This window comes from Mobula hypostoma, chromosome 24, assembly GCF_963921235.1.
Source record: "Mobula hypostoma chromosome 24, sMobHyp1.1, whole genome shotgun sequence".
Taxonomy (NCBI): domain Eukaryota; kingdom Metazoa; phylum Chordata; class Chondrichthyes; order Myliobatiformes; family Myliobatidae; genus Mobula; species Mobula hypostoma.
Window position 1 is genome coordinate 49730072 of NC_086120.1, and position 21699 is coordinate 49751770.

General features: G+C 40.2%; 1 protein-coding gene across 1 annotated transcript in view; it reads left to right on the forward strand.

Annotated features, from left to right (window-relative positions):
• The first annotated feature begins 1867 nt into the window (after positions 1–1867).
• The window catches only part of LOC134337155 (mucin-16-like), a 35798-nt gene continuing 15966 nt past the window's right edge, over positions 1868–21699 (forward strand). Inside the window, exons 1-23 of the mRNA XM_063031998.1 lie at positions 1868–1909; positions 2060–2229; positions 2379–2405; positions 2958–3115; positions 3202–3269; positions 3421–3590; positions 3745–3771; positions 4317–4471; positions 4558–4625; positions 5544–5713; positions 5856–5888; positions 6964–7100; positions 7189–7256; positions 7842–8011; positions 8175–8201; positions 12003–12133; positions 12221–12288; positions 15150–15319; positions 15730–15756; positions 17637–17770; positions 17861–17928; positions 19199–19368; positions 19468–19494. Coding sequence (XP_062888068.1) covers positions 3211–3269; positions 3421–3590; positions 3745–3771; positions 4317–4471; positions 4558–4625; positions 5544–5713; positions 5856–5888; positions 6964–7100; positions 7189–7256; positions 7842–8011; positions 8175–8201; positions 12003–12133; positions 12221–12288; positions 15150–15319; positions 15730–15756; positions 17637–17770; positions 17861–17928; positions 19199–19368; positions 19468–19494 — 1879 coding nt within the window. The 5' untranslated portion in view covers positions 1868–1909; positions 2060–2229; positions 2379–2405; positions 2958–3115; positions 3202–3210. The remainder of the gene's footprint in view (positions 1910–2059; positions 2230–2378; positions 2406–2957; positions 3116–3201; positions 3270–3420; positions 3591–3744; positions 3772–4316; positions 4472–4557; positions 4626–5543; positions 5714–5855; positions 5889–6963; positions 7101–7188; positions 7257–7841; positions 8012–8174; positions 8202–12002; positions 12134–12220; positions 12289–15149; positions 15320–15729; positions 15757–17636; positions 17771–17860; positions 17929–19198; positions 19369–19467; positions 19495–21699) is intronic.

Here is a 21699-nt window from a genome sequence, read left to right on the forward strand (position 1 = left end):
AACCGCGTCACTGTCTACCATGTGTTCAGAAACCAGACAAATGGCATCACCACCTTACCACCATATTCTCTGGACAGTAACAGCCTCTATGTGAACGGTATTTATCACTGACAGGAATATGCTATTCTCTGCTGTTTTATTACATACATGTGATCAAATATAAAGGCCTTCATGAAAGAATTGATATTTATTCATCATCTAGTGGTGACATTTCATCTAATATATGATGCCTTTTAAATTTTTCAGGTTACCATGAACCCACAGCATCAACCAGTGAGTACTGATTCTGTCTCATTAACTTTTCCATTCTTAACAGGGAATAACACCAATGAATAATTTGTGCTAAGTGCATGCAAAAAATTACAAAAATGCGGTCTCCATATCAGTGATGTCGTGATGGACGGCAATTGTCTGGCGATAAGTGGAACTTATTCAACAAAGCTGTCTTTGAGAACGACTGGTTCTTCGGCCCACAATGTTGTTTTGATGGATATACTTAGAGTTAAATATAGTAGGGTTTTGCATTGAGTTTACAAGAGCCTAGCACTAGAGGTCATGGGTTAAAGTGAAGTAGTGCAATGTTGAAGGGGAACATGAGGTGAAACTCATCACTCAGAGTGTTGATTATGACTGGTACAAGGTGCCAGTGGAAGCGGCGGATGCCGGTTTGATTTCAGCATTTAAGATAAATATATTTAGATACATGAAAAGGAGGAACATGTTGTGCATTAGTCTAGGTGTAGGGCAATGATATGTGGCAGTTTCATAATTTGACATGCTGGAGATAGACAGGAAGAAATGTTTCTGAGCAGAACTGTTCTTTGAATCAATTCCTCTGCCGTCCATTGCAATTAAACAGGGATTTAAATCCCTATCCACAGATTGTCCACATCCCGCAATTCTCTCCACATTCATGTGCCCATCTGAGAGCTCCTTGAAAATCTCTTCTCATGTTTGACCCCACTACCATCCCTGGCAGTGCCTTCCAGGCAACTATCACTTTAAAATAAAAGGTTTGTCCTGGGCATAACACATTCTTACCCTACACATCTCCTTTGCACTTATGTACGCTCAACTGAAATTAATACACTTTTCTTTTGGACATTTTCACCCTGACAACACCCTCAGCATCCATGGTTTCAGCTCCACAGTTAACTACACAATCCATTATGGTGCCCTGAAAGACTGCAAATTAGAACTGTAAACAAATTTCGGGAAATGCACAGGAAGTCATAGACAACAGGAGATCTGTAGGTTGATGCAATGTTGCAAAAATCCGTCGGCCACTCCAGTTTGTGGGACCATTCACTAATACTGCAGGAATCACATTAATTCTTTCCCCCATATTGTCATCAACTGAACGCAACTTCTCAAACTCCCTATTCACAGGGGCGCTTCACAGCAGCCACTTCACCAAAAATCTTTCCTTGTTGATTCATGTTGAAAACTCCTTTCCTTCACAAGGTCCAACAGCATCCGAAATATTCCAATATTATAATGTCTGGCATCCTGACTAATCCTTCATTCAGCTATGTGATACAAATAAATTAACAACACTGTATTTTTGAATTCACTGACATATATTTTCCCATTTTCCAAAACAGCCGCATTACCAACACAGACCACTTCTTCAAGTTTGGAAGGAGGTCCTTTTGATTTTAACGTCACCTTCATTGCAAATAATTTGTCCCCGGTACCAGAATTGCAAGATCCCAATTCTCAATTCTTCAAATCTGCAGGAAGTAATATTACTTCCCAGGTCAGTAGACTAATGATTAATTCATATCCGACTTAATTGCTGCTCAATTCGTTTATCTAACTCTCCAACTCCTTTTTCACAGCTCAATAACGTGTTTAGCAGCAGCAATATCAACAATACATTCATCAGCTGCAGTGTTCTCTCATTCAGGTAAGTAACTAAGTTATAATTGCCTTGATTAATATTTCTTTCAAAATTGATTGAAAATATTCTGGACTGGTATTTGCAAAAACATTGTGATGTCTTCAGTAACAGTACTAGTCACTGTGTGACTTCAAAGTCATTTCATCTTTTCCACAGCCCAGCCAACGTGCAGGACACCAGAGTGTTTGCAAACTGCATTTTCAGAAATGATTCAGACCCTCGGGAAGTTAACCGCGTCACTGTCTACCATGTGTTCAGAAACCAGACAAATGGCATCACCACCTTACCACCATATTCTCTGGACAGTAACAGCCTCTATGTGAACGGTATTTATCACTGACAGGAATATGCTATTCTCTGCTGTTTTATTACATACATGTGATCAAATATAAAGGCCTTCATGAAAGAATTGATATTTATTCATCATCTAGTGGTGACATTTCATCTAATATATGATGCCTTTTAAATTTTTCAGGTTACCATGAACCCACAGCATCAACCAGTGAGTACTGATTCTGTCTCATTAACTTTTCCTTTCTTTACAGTGAATAACAGCAATGATTAATTTGTGTTAAATTCATGCAAAATGTTATTGAATGCAGTCTCCTTATTGGTGATGTAGTGATGCTTATTTTGTGGCAAAATATGTAACTTAGAAAACAGGGCTGTATATCACAACAACAGGCTCTTCAGCTTACAGTGTTGTGCTGATGGGTGCACGTAGAGTAAATCCAAGCAGGCTTTTTGCAATAGATTCTTTGAGACTAGAACTGGAAGTCATGGTTTAAGGGTGAAAACTGAAATGTTTAAGGGGAACATGAGGGCAACTTTCACTCAGAGCATGTTGAGATTGCATTAAGCTGCCGGAGGAACTGACAATCCTTCGTTGTAGATTAATGTTGAATGCTCCTTTCTATCGTAAGTTACAACATGAACACAAATATTCCAATGTTACAGTATCTAGAATCCTGGCCAATCTGTCTTTTGGCTGTGTGATACAAAAAGTTCAACTACGCAGAATTTGTCAGAGTATTTTGTTTCTCTGTTTTCTTAGCAGCTGCATCACCAATACAAACCACATCTCCAAGCCTGCAAATAAATCCTTTTGATTTTAACGTGACCTTCATTGCAACTAACTTGGTCTCATCAGCAAATTTTCTAGATCCCAATTCACGACTGTCCAAATCTGCAGCAATTATTATTGCTTCCCAGGTTAGTTGGCAAACTAATGATTGATGCAATTAATTAATTACTGGTCAGTTAGTGTATCTAACTCTCCAACTCCTCCTTTTCCACAGCTCAATAACATGTTTAGTAGAAGCAATATCAGCAATACATTCATCAGCTGTAGTGTCCTCTCGTTCAGGTAAGTAATTAACTAAAAATCACCGTGATTATTATTTGCTTCAACATTGCTTGTAAACTATCCTGACTGGTATTTGCAAAAGCATTGTGTGTGTCTTCAGTAACAGTACAGGTCACTGTGTGACTTCGAAGTCTTTCCATCTTTTCCACAGCCCAGCCAATGTACAGGACACCAGAGTGTTTGCAAACTGCACTTTCAGAAATGATTCAGACCCTCGGGAAGTTAACCGTGTCACTGCCTACCATGCATTCAGAAGCCAGACAAATGGCATCACCACCTTACCACCATATTCTCTGGACAGTAACAGCCTCTATGTGAACGGTATTTATCACTGACAGGAATATGCTATTCTCTGCTGTTTTATTACACAAATATGATAAATATAGAATACTTCATGAAACAATTCAGTTTCAGTTTTATTCTTCATTTAATGGTGACTTGTCATCTGATACATGATGTCTTTTAAATTTTTCAGATTACCATGAACCCACACCATCAGCCAGTGAGTACTGATTCTGTCTCATTGACTTTTTTCTTTATTTACAGTGAATAACAGCAATGAATAATTTGTATTAAATACAGGCAAAATATTATTGAATGCGGTCTCGTTATTGGTGAAGTTCTGATGTTAATTGAGTGACAATAAATGTAACTTAAAAAACAGAGCTGTATATCGCAGCAACAGGCTATTCAGCCAGCAATGTTGTGCTGATGGGTATACGTAGAGTAAATTCAAGCAGGCTTTTTGCAATAGATTGTGTGAGACTAGAGCTGGAGTTTATGGTTTAAGGGGAACATGGAGCAGCATCTTAACTCAGAGTGTGGTGAGAGAATGCATCGCGCCACCAGAGGAAATGGCAACTCTTTGTTGTAGGTTAATGTTGAATGCTCTTTTCCATCACAAGTTCCAACAGGAACACAAACATTCCAATGTTACAATATCTGGAATCCTGGATAATATTTCTTTCGGCTGTGTGATACGAATAAGTTAACAATAAGTTAAGTATGTAAATTTACCTACAATTTTTTTCTCACTTTTCTTAATAGCCTCATCACCAATACAAACCACATCTCCAAGCTTGCAAACAAATCCCTTTGATTTTAACGTGACCTTCATTGCAAATAACCTGGCCTCATCAGCAAATTTTCTAGATCCCAATTCACAACTGTACAAATCTGCAGCAAGTATTATTACTTCCCAGGTTAGTTGGCAAATTAATGATTGATGGAATTAATTAATTACTGGTGGTTTATTTTATGTAATACTTCAACTCTTTCTTTTCTACAGCTGAACAATCTGTTTAGCAAAAGCAATATCAACAGAACATTCATCAGCTGTAGAATTCTCTCATTCAGGTAAGAAACATTGGCAATCAACCTGAATTATGTTTCAGCATTATGCGTGACTTCACAAAATGTACATGACAAGGCAAAGCTTTCACTTGGCATCTAGTGCAACGTTTCACAACACCTGTGATCTAGGTTCAATTCGTGCCACTGCCTATAAGGAATTTGTAACATCCTCCCTGTGACAGCGTGGGTTTCCTCTGGGTGCTCCTGTTTGCTCCCACATTCCAAATACATACGGGTTAGTAGGTTAATTGGTTATATGGGTCTCATTAAGCAGTGTGGGCCTTTTGGGCCAGAAGGGCTTGTTACTGCACTGTATCTCTAAATAAAAAAAAATAAAATATCCCCATAACTCTGACACTAGCAGGGTTAATATCACATAAGGATTTGCTTTCACTAAAAAAAATTCCAAAGCAAAATCTTGGATATCAAAAGTCTCCATGGCATCCTTCGTGGTGATTCTAATTGTTCCAAATGCTAGATGCAACACCATGAGGAAGCATACATCAGAACTTGTCTTTGAGATTTGAGTTTATCTGTAAGGATCATCTGTTGACAGACAGACATTATGTTCTACTCCAGCAGATGTTGATTCTAGCATTTCCCAGAGAGGACCTGTTGAACAGGCCCCAGGCCATCAGATACCATGGTGGGAACATCAAAGTTCAAAATAAAGGGAATCATGGAGAGAGTTTGATATCTGATTACTGTTTATTCAGTTGTTTATTGCCATTTGACTCTCATTAAAGATACCAGGGTACTCTCAAACAACAGCTGTAGAAAGGATTTGGACAAAGTAACAACAGTTTTGGAGTTTTCATCTCCAGCACTTTGCAACTGAAAGGAACGTATGGGAAGATGTTGTGGAGAATTTCAAAATAGCAATTCATAATTTATTTAATTCTCTCTCCATCTATTCTACAGCGCTGCAAATATACAGGACACGAGAGTGCAGGCAAACTGTACTTTTGGAAATGATTCTGACCCCCAGGAAATTAACAGGGTTTCTGTGTACCATGTGTTCAGAGATGAGACAAGGGACATCTCCTCCTTGGGAATATATTCACTGGACAGGAACAGCCTCTACGTAAATGGTATTTATCACCCACAGTAATATTGTAGTCTATTTTATTGCATAAATGTGATCACACACAACAGTTATGAAATAATTCAATTTTAGTCCATTATTTTATGATTGCTTTCCATCACATAAATTGTGCTTTTATGATTTTTCAGATTACCATGAATTGACGTTGACACCAACGGCGGGTGAGTACATTTGTATTTGGTGAAAGAAGATGAAACAGAACATAGAGCAGTACCACACAGGAACATGCTGACGACACCTGAGTAAACTAATTCCTCATGCCTGCAGCTAAGTCCATATCCCTCCCATTATGTGCCCACCTAAGCACCTCTTGAACAACCTCTTTACAGCACCTGTGACCTGGGTTCAATGCCCACTGCTACCAGTGAAAAGTTTGTGACCACATGGCTTTCCTCCAGGTGCTCTGGTGTCTCCTACATTCGAAAAACATACAAGTTCGTAGGTTAATTGGACACATGGGTATAATTGTGTATTATGGTAGGGGCTGTTATTATGCTGTACCTCTAAGTTAAAAAAATTAAAAGTAAGATATTCTGCTGTCCTTTCTACATTCCTGGTTAACCTCCCATAACTCTAGAGTTCACAAATTATAATAAACCCTTCTGGCCCAAGAAGCCCATGCCACCCAATTACATCTCCCAAAGACACTGCCCAAAAGTAGACAATGAAAAAGCCTCTTTAGTAGAAAACATTGCCAAGAACAATCACAGTCAAGGAGATACTATGATCACCCAAGACATACAACATGGTGCATAATGAACAAACATACAAGTGGTTAAGCAATAGGAATTCTTTAAGCTCACTAGTTGTTTTTTCCTGCATTTTTCTTCACATCAGCTGAACCACACCGCCATCCACTAACCCACCCCTTCACAACACCAACCACCACTACTTAGTCATTTCCTGTCAGAGTCACCTTATGTACAGACACTCCTGTCCCTAGTATCACTTGATGGACATACAATCAAACTATGCATATAAGCTATCATATGTATTTATAGAGTTCTGTGTATTTTTATTATATTGTATTCTTTATCTTATTGTGTTTTTTTGTGTTACATCGGATCTCTAGTAACAATTATTTCATTCTCCTTTACACTTGTGTACTGAAAATGACATTAAACAATCCTGAATCTATGTTCGTGGTTAAGCTCCCATAATTCTAGGGAATACAAATGATTCAGCAACGTGAATTCCTCAAACTCAGTTAATATTTTTCGGCATTTTTCTTCACAGCAGTGGCACCGACCCAGCCCACAAATTCCTTTGATTATAATGTGACCTTCACTATAACTAACTTGGCTTCTACGGCAAATTTACTAAATCCCAATTCACCACTACACAAGTCTGCAGCAAGTATTATTACTTTCCAGGTCAGTTGGAAAATTGAATAACTGATACAATTAATTAATTACTTGTGATTTATTTTATCTAACACTCCACCTATTGCTTCCCTAACAGATGAATAAATTGTTCAGCGAAAGCAAGATTAAAAATACATTCTCTAACTGCAAACTGCTCTCTTTCCGGTAAGGAACGTTGATTTGTTTCAACACTGTGTGAGTGACTTCAGTGGAAGCTCAGGACAGGCCATTGTAGATAAAGGCACATCTATCAATCACAAATGATTGGGAAAAAATAATGTGGATATATCACAATAGAACATGCACAATTCCCCACTCTGACTCATAGCTCTTCTCTTCACCTGCCTATCACTCCCCTCTGGAGCCCCACCTCCTTCCCTTTCCCCCATGGTCCACTCTCCTCTTGTGTCAGATTCCTCCTTCTCCAGCCCTTTTCCACTTACCACGTCCCACCTTCTTACTTCATCCACACCCCCCCCCCCCCCGCCGCAACCATCTGGCTTTACCTATCACCTTCTAGCTTGTTCTCCTTCCCCTCCCCCTACCTTCTTATTCTGGCATCTTCCCCCTTCCTTCCTAGTCCTGATGAAAGGTCTCAGCCCAAAATGCTGACTGTTTATTCACTTCCATGGATGCTGCCTGGCCTGCTGAGTTCCTCCAACGTCCTGTGTGTGTTGCTCTGGATTTGCAGCATCTGTAGAATCACTTGTTTTAATCATTATAATTGATTTTCTCTCCATCTAATTCCAGCTCAGAAAATGTACAGGACACCAGAGTGTTTGCAAACTGCTCTTTCAGAAGTGATTCCAATCCTCAAGAAGTTAACAGAGTCAATGTGTACCATGTGTTCAGAGACCAGACAAAGGGCCTCTCCTCCTTAGTAATGTATTCATTGGACAACAGTAGCCTCTATGTGAATGGTACTTATGATTTATAGGAATATTCTGTTTTGTTCATTTCAGTTAAATGATTATGATCAAACTGATCATGTTGTTTTCATCAAAACAATCACAATCATAAAAAGAATTATAATCCTCGCAATGACTTGCCTTGTTTTAAATTAAGCTTTTCTCTTTTTTTCAGATTACCATGAATCTATACTTGCAACCAGTAAGTACTGTTATTGTTTCTATGTTCAACTAACATTTATTTTTATTTGACTTTGTAAAAATGGTAAATATTATTTACTGAAGGTGTACTAAATGCTGCCGAAAGCAGTCTCCTTAGTATAATGCAGTGTTGAATGTCATATAACAACTTTGTCAGAGTGAGATGTGACCAGTCAACAACGGTTTTGGCAATACTCTTAGTCACACCATTTCACAGCATCAAAGTTCAGTCTATGGTACTAGTCTACTAAAATGCAGTATAGCAGTTACCCATGCCACGCTTTTTTAGAATCAGGTTTAATATCACTGTGAAGTTTGTTGTTTTGAAGCAGCAGTACATTGCAAAGCATAATGATAAAAAAAACTATAAATTACATTAAGAATATATATAAATTAAACAAGTGGTACAAAAAAGAGGGAAAAATTAATAAAGTAGTCTACATGGGTTCATTGTTCTTTTAGAAATCTAATGGCAAAGGAGAAGAAGCTGTCCCCAAAACACTGAGTGTGTATTTTGATACACACCGTGTATCAGAAAGCTAGGTTAGTAGGCAGAGGGGGTGGTGTGCCTCTGTGTATAAGAAATAATATTAAATCATTGGAAAGAGATGACAGAGGATTGGAAAGTGTAGGGTCTCTATGGGTTGAGTTAAGAAATGGTAAGGGTAAAAGGACCCCAATGGTCGTTGTATACAGGCCTCCAAACAGCAGCCAGGATGTGGATTACAAATTATAGCAGGAGGTAGAAAAGGCATGTCAGAAAGGCAATGTCATGATAACCATTGGGGATTTCAACATGAAAGTGGGTTGGGAAAACCAGGTCAGTACTGGACCTCAAGAGAGAGAGTTTGTAGAATGTCTAAGGGATAGCTTTTTAGAACAGCATGTTGTTGAGCCCACTAGGGGATCGATCGGCTGTGCTGGATTGGGCATTGTGCAATGATCTAGAGGTGATAAAAGAGCTTAAGGTTAAGGAACTCTTAGGGAACAGTGATCACAATATGATTGAGTTCACATTGAAAGTTGAGAGGGAAAAAGTTAAATCCAATCTGTCGGTATTTCAGTGGAGTAAAGGAAGTTTCAATGGCATAAGAGGGGAACTGGCCGAAGTTGACTGGAAAAGGACATTTGCAGGAAGGACGGCAGAACAGCAATGGCTGGAGTTTCTGCGAAAAATGAGGGAAGTGCAAGACAGATAGGTTCCAAATTAGAAGAAATTTTCAAAGGGAAGAAGGACACTACCATGGCTGACAAGTGAAGTCAGAGCCATAGTAAACGCAAAAGAGAGGCCATACAAGGAAGTCAGAGCTAGTGGAAAGATAGAGGATTGGGGAGCTTTTAAAAACTTTCAGAAGGAAACTAAGAAGGTCATTCAGAAGGAAAAGATGAATTATGAGAGGAAACTGGCAACTAATATCAAAGAAGATACTAATAGCTTTTTTAAGTATATCGGAACCAATACAAGATGACACTGGAGATATTGTAATGAGAGATGCAGAGATGGCAGAGGAACTAAATGCGTATTTTGCATCAGTCTTCACAGTGGAAGGTGACTGAAGTATACCGGATATTCAAGAGAGACAGGGAAGTGAAGTTTGTGCAGTGAAAATTAAAACTGAGAAACTGCTCTGGAAGCTTAATGGTCTGAGGTTAGATAAATCTCCTGGACCTGATGGAATGCACCCACAAGTTCTGAAGGAAGTAGCTGGAGAGATTGTCGAGGCACTAATGATGATCATCCAACAATCGATAGATTTTAGAATTGTACCAGATGATTGGAAAATTGCAAATGTTACTCCGCTATTTAATAATGGTGGGAGGCAGCAGAAAGGAAACTATAGACCTGTTAGCCTGACATCAGTAGTTGGGAAATTGTTGGAATCGACTGTTAGGGATGAGATTACGGAATACCTGGAGGCACATGACAAGATAGGCCAAAGCCAGCAGGGTTTCCTGAAAGGAAAATCGCGCCTGACAAACCTATTGCAATTCTTTGAAGAAATTACAAGCAGGGTAGACAAAGGAGATGCAGTAAATGTGATGTACCTGGATTTTCAGAAGGCCTTTGACAAGGTGCCACACATGAGGCTGCTTAGCAAGATAAGAGCCCATGGAATTACAGGGATGTTACTAGCATGGGTGGAGCATTGGCTGGTCAGCAGAAAACAGAGAGTGGGAATAAAGGGATCCTATTCTGGCTGGCTGCCAGTTACCAGTGGAGTTCCATAGGGGTCGGTGTTGGGACCGCTGCTTTTTACAATGTATGTCAATGATTTGGACTACAGTAATAATGGAGTTGTGGCTAAATTTGCCAATGATACAAAGATAGGTGGAGGAGTGGGTAGTGTTGAAGAAACAGAGAGCCTGCAGAGAGACTTAGATAGTTTAGGGGAATGGGCAAAGAAGTGGCAAATAAAATACAATGTTGGAAAGTGTATGGTCATGCACTTTGGTGGAAGAAATAAACGGGCAGACTATTATTTAGATGGGGAGAGAATTCAAAATGCAGATATGCAAGGGGACTTGGGAGTCCTTGTGCAAGATACCCGAAAGGTTAACCTCCAGGTTGAGTTGGTAGTGAAGGCGAATGCAATGTTGCATTCATTTCTAGAGGTATGGAATATAAGAGCAGGGATGTGATGTTGAGGCTCTATAAGGCACTTGTGAGACTACACTTGGAGTATTGTGTGCAGTTTTGGGCTCCTTATTTTAGAAATGATATACTGACATTGGAGAGGGTTCAGAGAAGATTCACAAGAATGATTCTAGGAATGAAAGGGTTACCTATGAGGAAAGTCTGCCAGCTCTTGGACTGTATTCCCTGCAGTTCAGGAGAATGAGGGGGGATCTCATAGAAGCAATCCAAATGGTAAAAGGCCTGAACAGATTAGATATGGCAGTTATTTCCCATGGTAGGGGATTCTAGGACAAGAGGGCACAACTTCAGGATTGAAGGACGTCCTTTTAGAACTGAGATGCGGAGAAGTTACTTTAGTCAGAGGGTGGTAAATCTGTGGAATTCGTTGCCAGGAGCAGCTGTGGAGGGCAAGTCATTGGGTGTATTTAAGGCAGAAATAGATAGGTTCTTGATTAGCCAGAGCATCAAAAGGTATGGGGTGAAAGCAGGGGAGTGGGGATGACTGGAAGAATTGGATCAGCCCATGATTGAATGGTGGAGCAGACTCGATGGGCCGAATGGCCTACTTCTGCTCCTATATCTTATCGTCTTCAGGCCCCTGTACTTTCTCCTTAATGGTAGCAATGAAAAGAGAGCAGGTCCTGGTGATGGGGGTCTTTAATGATGGATGATGACTTTTTGAGGCATCATATTTTGAAGGTGTCCTCGATGCTGGGGAGGCTAGTGCCCATGATGGAGCTGGCTGAGTTTACAACTTTCTGCAACTTTTCCTGACCTGTGCCATGACCCCTCCATACCAGATGGTGATGCACCCAGTTAGAAAGCTCTCCATGGTACATCTGTAGAAATTGCGAGAGACGTAGGTAAAGGGGAGTGACCGATAGAAATTAGAGTCATAATCCAAGTATCAAGCTCAATGAACCAGGATTACTTTGATTAGCATAAAACAGCAAAGTGGAAGTTTACTGATGAGGGCAGCTCTGGTCCCAGTGATGTTGGTAATTGACAAAACTGTTGTTGCCAATAATGTTGAATGCTCCTTTCAATCAAGGCTGGTCACAGTCTGTCATTTCTACATTACTGTTCAACCTACTTTCAGTCTGCTTGATCCAAATGATTCAACCACAAGAATGTGTAACATTTTTTTCCTGCTTCTGTCAACAGCTGAGGCACCAGTTCAAAGTCCATTTGATTTTAATGTGACCTTCACTATAACTAACTTGGCTTCAACAGCAAATTTACTAAATCCCAATTCACCACTGCACAGATCTGCAGCAAGTATTATTACTTTCCAGGTCAGTTGGCAAACTAATGATTGATACAATTAATTAATTACTGGTTGGTTTATTTTACCTATAAATCTTACCTTTGTTTTCCAACAGCTCAACAAACTGTTTACCAACAGCAACATTCACAAGACATTCTCCAGCTGCAAAGTTTTCTCATTGAGGTAGGGAGCATCATCCCAATTAGTATTTACTGCTACTCTGTGTGACTTCAGTTATATACATAACATCACCGAAATACTTGCATTTTACTTGTGAGAACAATTGCACCACCAAAACCACCTTTTTGGTCAAGAAAGAACAGAAGCATTTCCACTTCCTGAGGAGATCAAGGCAAGTGAGGCTTCCCCACCCCCACTATGCCCAAATTCTAACTAATTTTTACAGGAACACCACTCAAGTTAACCAGTTACGTCACCGTATGAAACGGGAGTTGCAAGGCATCTGACCACAAGCCCCTACAAAGGATTGCAAGGATTGCTGAGAGGATCATTGGGGTCTCCCTTCCACCCATTGGAGATATTTATCCAGACTGCTGCGTGCAGAGAATTTTTAGCACTGTCAGTGATTCCTCCCATCCATCCAACAATCTCTTTGACCCTCAACCATCAGGCAGGAGGTACCGTGGCATTAGGACAAGAACTGTTATAATGGGAAACAGCTTCTTCCCCCAGGCTGTGAGACTACTGAACTCCCTGCCACCACCAAGGTCTCATCATGCATGAAGCAGCAGTAGAGTTATACAGTTTACTTTCTAATTTGTGGTGTAATCTATGTTAACTTTTTATTTGTACTAATATTATTTGATGTATTATGAGTGTGAATTACAGCACATGAACTGTGTGATGCACTTTGGTCCGGAGAAACATAGTTCCGTTGGGCAGAATACATGTGTACAGTCAAATGAAAATAAACTGATCTTGAACTTGAACTTCAAAAGGAATGTTGAAATATCTCAAAGGGACTTTTTTTTTTGTTAAAGATCATTCCCATAGGAAAATACTAGGTTTGTGAAGAGTTCCATACATCCACAGTGGTGTTCTTAAATCTTCTATGTACCGGATGTAAAACCATGCCTCACATCCCCATTGCCCTCAAACACTCTTGTCTACACACAGAGAGATGGGTTCCTGGAATGCACTGCCAGGGCTGGTAGTGGAGACGAGTACAATGGAGGAATTTAAGAGATTCATAGATAGCTACATGAATGTGCAGAGAATGGATGGATATGGACACTGTGTAAACAGAAGGGATTAGTTCAGCTAGGTGTTTAGTTACTAGTTTAATTGGATCGGCGATCACAGCGCCAAGTGATCACTGATCGCGGTTCAATTCCTGTCGCTGTCTGTAAGGAGTTTGTGTGTTCTCCTTGTGAGCAGGTGGGTTTCCTCTGGGTGCCCCAGTTTACTCCCACATTACAAAGATGTAGGGATTAATTAGTTGTTGCATGCTGTGTTGGCACTGGAAGCATAGCAACACTTGCGGGCTGTACCTACTACATCCTCAGACTGTGTTGGTCATTGACATAAATGACACATTTCACTCTATGTTTTGATGTAGATATGGCAAATAAAGCTAATCTTTTTTTAATTAATCTTTATATTTTTTATCACATTACCTTAAACAAATATTTCAGGACAAATTAATTTCTCAGCAACACTACAACAGCTTGAGTAAATTTGACTCATTTTGAACAATTTTATTCCAAATAATCATCGTAACTAATTGACAGGTTGGTGTACACACAACTGTAACTGCTAATATCAGCTTTAACAGTTTAAGATTAGACAGAGAAATGGATAACTCGAATTTCCCAAGTAAGATATCAAAATATTGTTCCCTGATACACTCTATTATCCATTTGTTTTGCTTTACCCTTGCAAGTATAGAACATAGAACCATAGAACATACAAATCATACAGCACAATACTGGTCCTTCGGCCCACAAAGCTGTGCCAAACATGTCCCTACCTTAGAACTACCTAGGCTTTACCCATAGCCCCCTATTTTTCTAAAGCTCCATGTAGCCATCCAGGAGTCTCTTAAAAGACCTTATTGTTTCCGCTTCCACCACCGCCGCCGGTGGAATACTATGGATTCCAAAATGCTCTCAAACAACACTTTTGAAAGCAACTCACAAAATGCTGGAAGCCAGGCAGCATCCATGAAAAAGAGTAAGCAGTCGACGTTTTGGGCTGAGACCCTGCATCAGGATGAATTCTCGGCCCAAACTATCGACTGCTTACTCATTTCCAGAGATGCTGCCTGGCCTGCTGAGTTCCTCCAGCATTTTGTGTGGGTTGCTTTAGATTTCCAGCATTTGCAAATTTTCTCACGGTTATGATTTAACACTTGTTGAATGCTTTTGATTTTCAAATGGTTAACAGTAGGCTAAGCAGATTGTTTTGTACTTGTCAAACACTTTACTAACTCTCCTTTGTTTGGTTTTATTCCCAATGAATATAATTGCACCGGGTCAAATCAGTTCACTGATGCAGATGGGGTGTACACATAGTAGCGGTTTGGGTTTGCTCCCACGGGGCTATTAGCATTGTCAATGATCCCTCCCATCCATCCAACAATCTCTTTGACCCCCTACCATCAAGCAGGAGGTACCATAGCATTAGGACAAGAACTGATAGAATGGGAAATGGCTTCTTTCCCCAGGCTGTGAGACTACTGAGCTCCCTGCCACTGCCCTGGAGTCATCCCATATAAAGTGCTAGTTTACTTCTTAATTTGTGTCATAAATGCACATTATTTGTTATTTTACTGGTGGTAATATCACTTCATGTGAATATATTTGAGTTATATGTATTGTGTTGTGCACTTTGATTCCAAGGGATGTTGTTTCATTTGGTGGTATGTATTCATGTGTAGGATCAAGTGACAATAAACTGAACTTGAACTTGAAATTTCAACCCCAACATTGTAAGTTATAGCACAGACATACATAGGAAGATCTGAAGAGGATTTCAAAATAATAATTTTTGATGTAATTGATTTTCTCTCCATCTATTTCCAGCTCAGAAAATGTACAGGACACCAGAGTGTTTGCAAACTGCTCTTTCAGAAATGACTCAGACCCTCAGCAAGTTAACCGTGTCACTGTGTACCATGTGTTCAGAGACAAGACAGAGGGCCTCTCCTCTTTAGCAATGTATTCACTGGACAACAGTAGCCTCTATGTGAATGGTACTTATCATTTATAGGAATATCCTGCTTTGTTTTCTTTATTATATTAATATGATTGGGCACCACAATAGTATATTGGTTAGCGTGATGCTATTCTAGATCAGGGCATCCAAGTTCAATTCCAATGCCTTCTGTAAGGCATTCTCCCCGTGACTGCATGGGTTTCCCCGGGTGCTCTGGTTTCCTCCCATAGTCTAAAGATGTACCAATTAGTATGTTAATTGGTCATTGTAAGTTGTTCTGTGATTGGGCTAGAGTTAAATAGGTGGGTTACTGACTAGCATAACTCGTAGGGCTGAAAATGTCTATTCTACACTGTATCTCTAAATAAATAATAAATAAATAGAAATTTTCATATCAACTTTTATTGTTAGTACATATAATGTCTTATTGCCTATCTGATTTTTCAGGTTACCATGAAGAAACACCTTCAGTCAGTAAGTACGGTTTCTATTTCCTTCTTCTTCTTACTTTGACATGGGCTGCCAACAGTAGCTCACCAGAGTCCTCTGTCCTGGGCCAGTCTTTCGAGTCGTCCCCAGGTGTAGCCTATCTTCTTCATATCCTTCCTCTCCCAGGGATGAGGTCTTTGAGCTTCTGTTGGAGTTTCTGCTGCTCTGGGCTAGCCCCCTGCCCAACCTTCCTCTTCTCGTAGCTGGGGCTTGGGGCCATCTATGGCAGAGTTTTCCATTTTACTAGTATACCTTTTTGTTGTTGGACTTGTCTGGTGACAGAAACCAGCAGTCTTCTTTGGTGATTTTTTTTTGGGGAGATTTGGCTGGTCAAATAAGACCAGCAATCAGTCAGTTCTGGCTGGGCAATGAGAGTTAAGTTAGAGGAGTGGAAGAAGTTTGTATAGCTACTGCATTTGTCTCACTGAGTATGAAACACACACACACTCTCACTCGCATACATACTATACCACTGTCAGCTCGCTTGTCCTTTCCAACTGAGTACTCAACATGTTACATTGGAATTGGTTTACTATCTTCGTATGCGGAGATACAGTGAAAAGCTTGTCTTGCATATTGTTCATACAAATCAAATCATTACACTCAGTATTTAGCCATTCTAAAGTAAAACAACTGTAATGCAGAATAAAGTGTAAATGTTACCGAAAAAGTGCAGTGCATGTAAACGACAATGTGCACGACATAATGAGGTAAATTGCGAGGCCAAGAGTCCATCATATCAAAGAAGAATCTGTTAACAGTGGGATAAAAGATCTCCTTGAGCCTGGTGGTACATGCTTTCAGACTTTTGTATCTTTTGCCTGATGCAAGAGGGGACAAGAGAGAAAGTCTGGGGTGGGTGGGGTCTTTGACTATGCTGGTTTCTTCACTGAGGCAGAAAGAAATATAAACAGAGTCCTTAGAGGGAATGCTAGTTCCCGTGATATGCTGAGCTGTGTCCACAGCTCACTACTGTTTCTTGTGGTCGAGTGCAGAGTAGTTGTCATACCAAGCCATTAAGCATCCAGACAGAATGTTTCCTATGGTGCATCAATTAAAAAAAAATGATAAGGGTAGATAGGGACATGTCAAATTTCTTTAGCCTCCTCAGGAAGTAGGAACATTGGTAGCCTTTTTTGTCCGTGGCTTCAATATTGTTGGACCAGGACAGACTTCACACCCAGGATGTTCTTGAAGATCTCAACCTTCTCTACCCCAACACCATCAATGTAGACAGGAGCATGTGTATCACCCCCCTTTTCTGAAGTCGATAACCAGCTCTTTTGTTTTATTGAGAGAAAGATTGTTGTCATGACACCACGTCACTAATCTCTCTATCTCCTTCCTGTACTCCTGTCATTTGAGATACAGTCCACTTGATTTACAACTAAGGTTATTTTCTTGGAAACTGATAAACTAATTGAAATTTAAATTATATGAAAAACTTCAGAAACTCTACAGTATGTGAGCTACATCATCCGGTCCACCTCATGCCAGGTACCATTAATGGGTTAATTTTACATTTGTGAGTATTGAGAACAAGAGTGGCAGATACCAGAAATTAGTGTTGGAATGAAAATTCAGACAAAGATTGTGAGACAGCAAAGTAGTGATAAGCCGAATGAGATATGGAGAACCACTTACAAGAGGATGCTACCAATGTGATGTTCTTTGATTGGCCCCAGTTTCATATGGAATTAAACTAGACGTCAACAATGTTGAATGCTCTTTTCCATCACACTGTCCGGGTCTGTGTTTTCTGCTTTCCTCGTTAACTTATCTCAACTCTGCAGAATACAAATGAATCATCAACATAAATTATTTTAGCTAAGTTTGATAATTTTTCTCATTTTTCATCACAACAGTGCCACCAATTGAAACCAGAAATCCCTATGATTTTAACGTGACCTTCTTTATAAACAACTTGGCTTCATCCGCGACCTTACTAAATCCCAATTCAGCATTGTACAAATCTGCAGCGAGTATTATTTCTTCCCAGGTCAGTAGGCAAATGAATGATCAAAACAATTAGTTATTTAATTAATTGTGATTTCTTTTGTCTTAAACTCCGACTCTTGCTTTCCTACAGCTGAACAGGGTATTTAGAAGCAGTAAGATCAAAAGTGCATTCACCAGCTGCAAAGTTCTCTCGATCAGGTGAGAGGGATTGATACCCTAACTATGTGTCTTTAGTAAAGTGTATGATACTGCAAAACTACTCAATGTACATTGATTTGTCTAACTTCCTGTAATTTCTCCCCCCTTCCCTTTCACCTTTTCTATTCCCCATTTTGGCTCCCCTTTTATCCCTTCACTTCTCCTCACCTGCCTCTCACCTCCTTTGGTTCCCGACCTCCTTCTCTTTCTCCCATGGATGCTCTTCTCTCCTATCAGATTCCTTATTCTTCAGCCCTTTACCTCTTCCACCTATCCCCTCCCAACCTCCACCATTCAACCGCATTCAACCTACCAATCTCCGCTTTAAACATATCCAATGAGCTGATCACCACAGCCACCTGTGGTGATGAATTTCACATATTCACCAGCCCCTAGCTAAAGAGTTAATTTATATATAGTCTTTAAATATTTATGTCATTTTTAGCCAGAGAGTGGTGAATCTGTGGAATTCACTCCCACAGGCAGCTGTGGAGGCCAAGTCATTGGGTATATTTAAAGCAGAGGTTGAGAGATTCTTGATTAGTCTGGGCATGAAGGGATACAAGGAGAAAGCAGGAGATTGGAACTGAGAGGGAAATGGATCAGACATGATGAAATGGTGGAGCAGACTCAATGGGCCAAATGGCCTAATTTTGCTCCTATATTTTATGGTCTCAGGATCTCAGCCCACATTGAAACCATAAGTCTTCCAAGCAAGAAATCTAAATATTCTTTCATGATTCACCTAATCTACTATCCATTTGTCACACAAATATCAAGGGGCTCTCAATCAGGCATGTTAGAAATAATTTTGATCTTCTGGAAAGGCTACAAATAACTGCACATTCTGTTTTGTACCAGTCAAACACTTCATGAACAGTCTTTTGTTTGATTCGGACATAATTGAATTGGTTCCAATCATGGAACGCACTCATAATTACAGTAATGGTTTCATAAAAATCATAATCAGGGTTATTATTACTGACGTATGTCATGAAATTTGTTGTTTTGCAACAGCAGTACAATACAATAGATATACAATAAATGCCAGTAAGAATTATACATATGTATTTAAATTAGGGCAAAAATAGTGAGGTAGTGATCATGGATTATTCAGATATTTGCTGGCAGAGGAGAAGCAGCTGTTCCTAAAACATGTGAGTAATTTCAGCCCCAGTATCTTATGTTAATGCAAAAGAACGTATGAAAAGATGGTGAGGAGGATTTCAAAATAACTCCTTATGTAATTGTTCATTCGCCTACTTTGCAGCAAATCAAATATACAGGACAGCAGAATTTTTGCAAACTGCACTTTCAGAAACAATCCCGACCCTGACGAAGTTAACCGGGTCACTGTATACCGTGAATTCCAAGACAGGACTAAAGGCATCACCGCTTTAGCAGCATATACACTGGGCAGTAACAGCCTCTACGTAAATGGTATTTATGTTTAATGGATTATTCTGTTCTTTCACATTTCACTGAATTTTATTATATTTTCATTTGAAATTTCTCCTAAATATCATGTTCTCTTTACAGATTACAACGAAGCAGCTCTTTCAGTCAGTGAGTATAGTTTCTCCAAACATTGTTGACCTCTTAACATCTGCTCAATTGCGTGGGGCATGATAGATTGGTGCTGCAATGTGTGGCAACACTCATGTGCTTCCCTCAGCACACCTTTAGGTTGTGTTGGTTGTTAATGCAAACGATGCATTTCACTGCATATTTGGATGTACATGTCATAAATAAATCTGAATCTGACTGGTTATTTTAATGCTAATATAGAAAATCTTTCTGAAATTGTGACAGAATAGGAACTGTAATCTCCACTGGAATCCAAAATTGGCTTAGACTTTTAGAGCAAAATTGAAATGAGGAAACCACTTGAAGTCAGCAACAGTCAGGAGAGCTAACTACTCACCAGAGCAGACGCTTACTTAACCGATGATTGGAGCAGCTGCTATCCCAAAAACTTGGTCGACACCGATAGCCTCTGCAGACTTCCCCTTAACCAAGGGTTATGGATCCTAATGGAGAGTGATAAATAAGCAAATTAATATTGGTTGAATGACTGGGATTTCAATTACAATCTTTAAAAGTGATCTCCTAAAAAACTGGATTGTGTTGTGCCCTCTTCTCACGTACCACAAAATTCAAGTTAATTGAGACCATTGGGCAGTTAGCACAACACTATTACAACTCAGAGTTCAGAGTTCAATTCCAGTGTCAACTGTAAGGTATCTGTGCATCTTCCCCTTGGAATGCATGGGTTTCTCTGGGTTCTCCCGTTTCCTCCCACAGTCCAAAGACGTACTAGTTAGTAGGTTACTTGGTTATTATAAATTGTCCTGTGATGAGGCTAGGACTAAATCAGGGGTTGCTGGAAGGTGCGGCTCAAAGGCCCAGAAAAGCCTATTCTTGGGATTTAAAATAGTTTGAGACTTTCCTCCCGGTTCCCTGTGAATTGGCCAATCCCAGGTATACAGGGCAGTGTCCAAAGGCATACAACACAAGGCTAGACATCAATCCACCATCATCATCTATACTTACAAGGGCTACCACAGGAACAGTCCTTCACAGTACATTTCAGCCTGATTCAGTGTTCCTTAAAGGGAATCTGTCTGAGGAGGTCCCACTCTGGTCATGGGAACCTTTTTAAGTAACTAATTTAACCCAGCTCTTTGATAGGCTCCCCAATCTTAACACCCACCCAAGATTTTGATCTATGCCTGACACCCTCCACCAACCATTATATCATCCTGAATAAACTGCAGCCACACCCAAGATAAGCCAGCTATCTATATGCCAGCCAGCTTGAACCATACCAAGATCCCAATCATGGCCGAACCCCTCTACCCCTGACAATCAACCATCATCTTCCCAATTCCTGACCATCAATGACTGATATTACGCTCTGTCCAGCACTGCCCCAGCTGCTACACTTTCTGAGAAATCCCCTGCTTCCTTTCAGTCTGAACCCTCTTTTCCCTGACTCTTTGGCCAACCATCTGCTCAACTCATCTTCACCAATCCCAACACTGAACTCTGTGCCTTTTGATCAACCTTATCTCTAAACTTCTGCCCCTCAGGGCCCCAGGAAGGTTTGCCTTTTATTTCTTGGACTTCTTCTGTCAGTGGATTTTCCGGCAGAATTAAATTTCCCAGGCATAAGACATTGCTGGCTAACCCTAACCAATTATTTACTGCATATACAGAGGTGTCTTTCAAATACTCGGCAAGTAGTTCTCTATTGATTTATATCAATTGATATCTAACAATGCTGAAAGTGCTGGAAAAGGACCAGCAACGTCATGAATGATCCCACCCACCCTGCTTGTGGGCTGTTTGTCCCACTCCCATCAGGAAGGGGGCTATGTAGTATCCACACCAGGATCACCAGACTCAAATAGACCCATTGCTTAACGAAGCCTGCCAAATAATCATGGGCACACTGTGCCCCACGCCCACTAGCATAATTTACAAACTTGCAGGCGTTGCTCCCCCAGAGATCCGAAGACACACTACAACAAAAATTGAAAAAAGTAAACAGATTTCGGATCCACGTCACCCACTACATCATGTGCCAGTTTCCAAACGCCTAAAATCGAGGAAAAGCTTTGCTACAGTGGAGGAACTACTGCATGGAACATCCCCCCAAACATACAGGATTGACCTCTGGCAACAAACAGAAGCCAGAACCCCACCAAACAATATAGTGCAAGACCCCACAGAAATATTACCAGACGGGGCACTGCTTGACAGACGGAA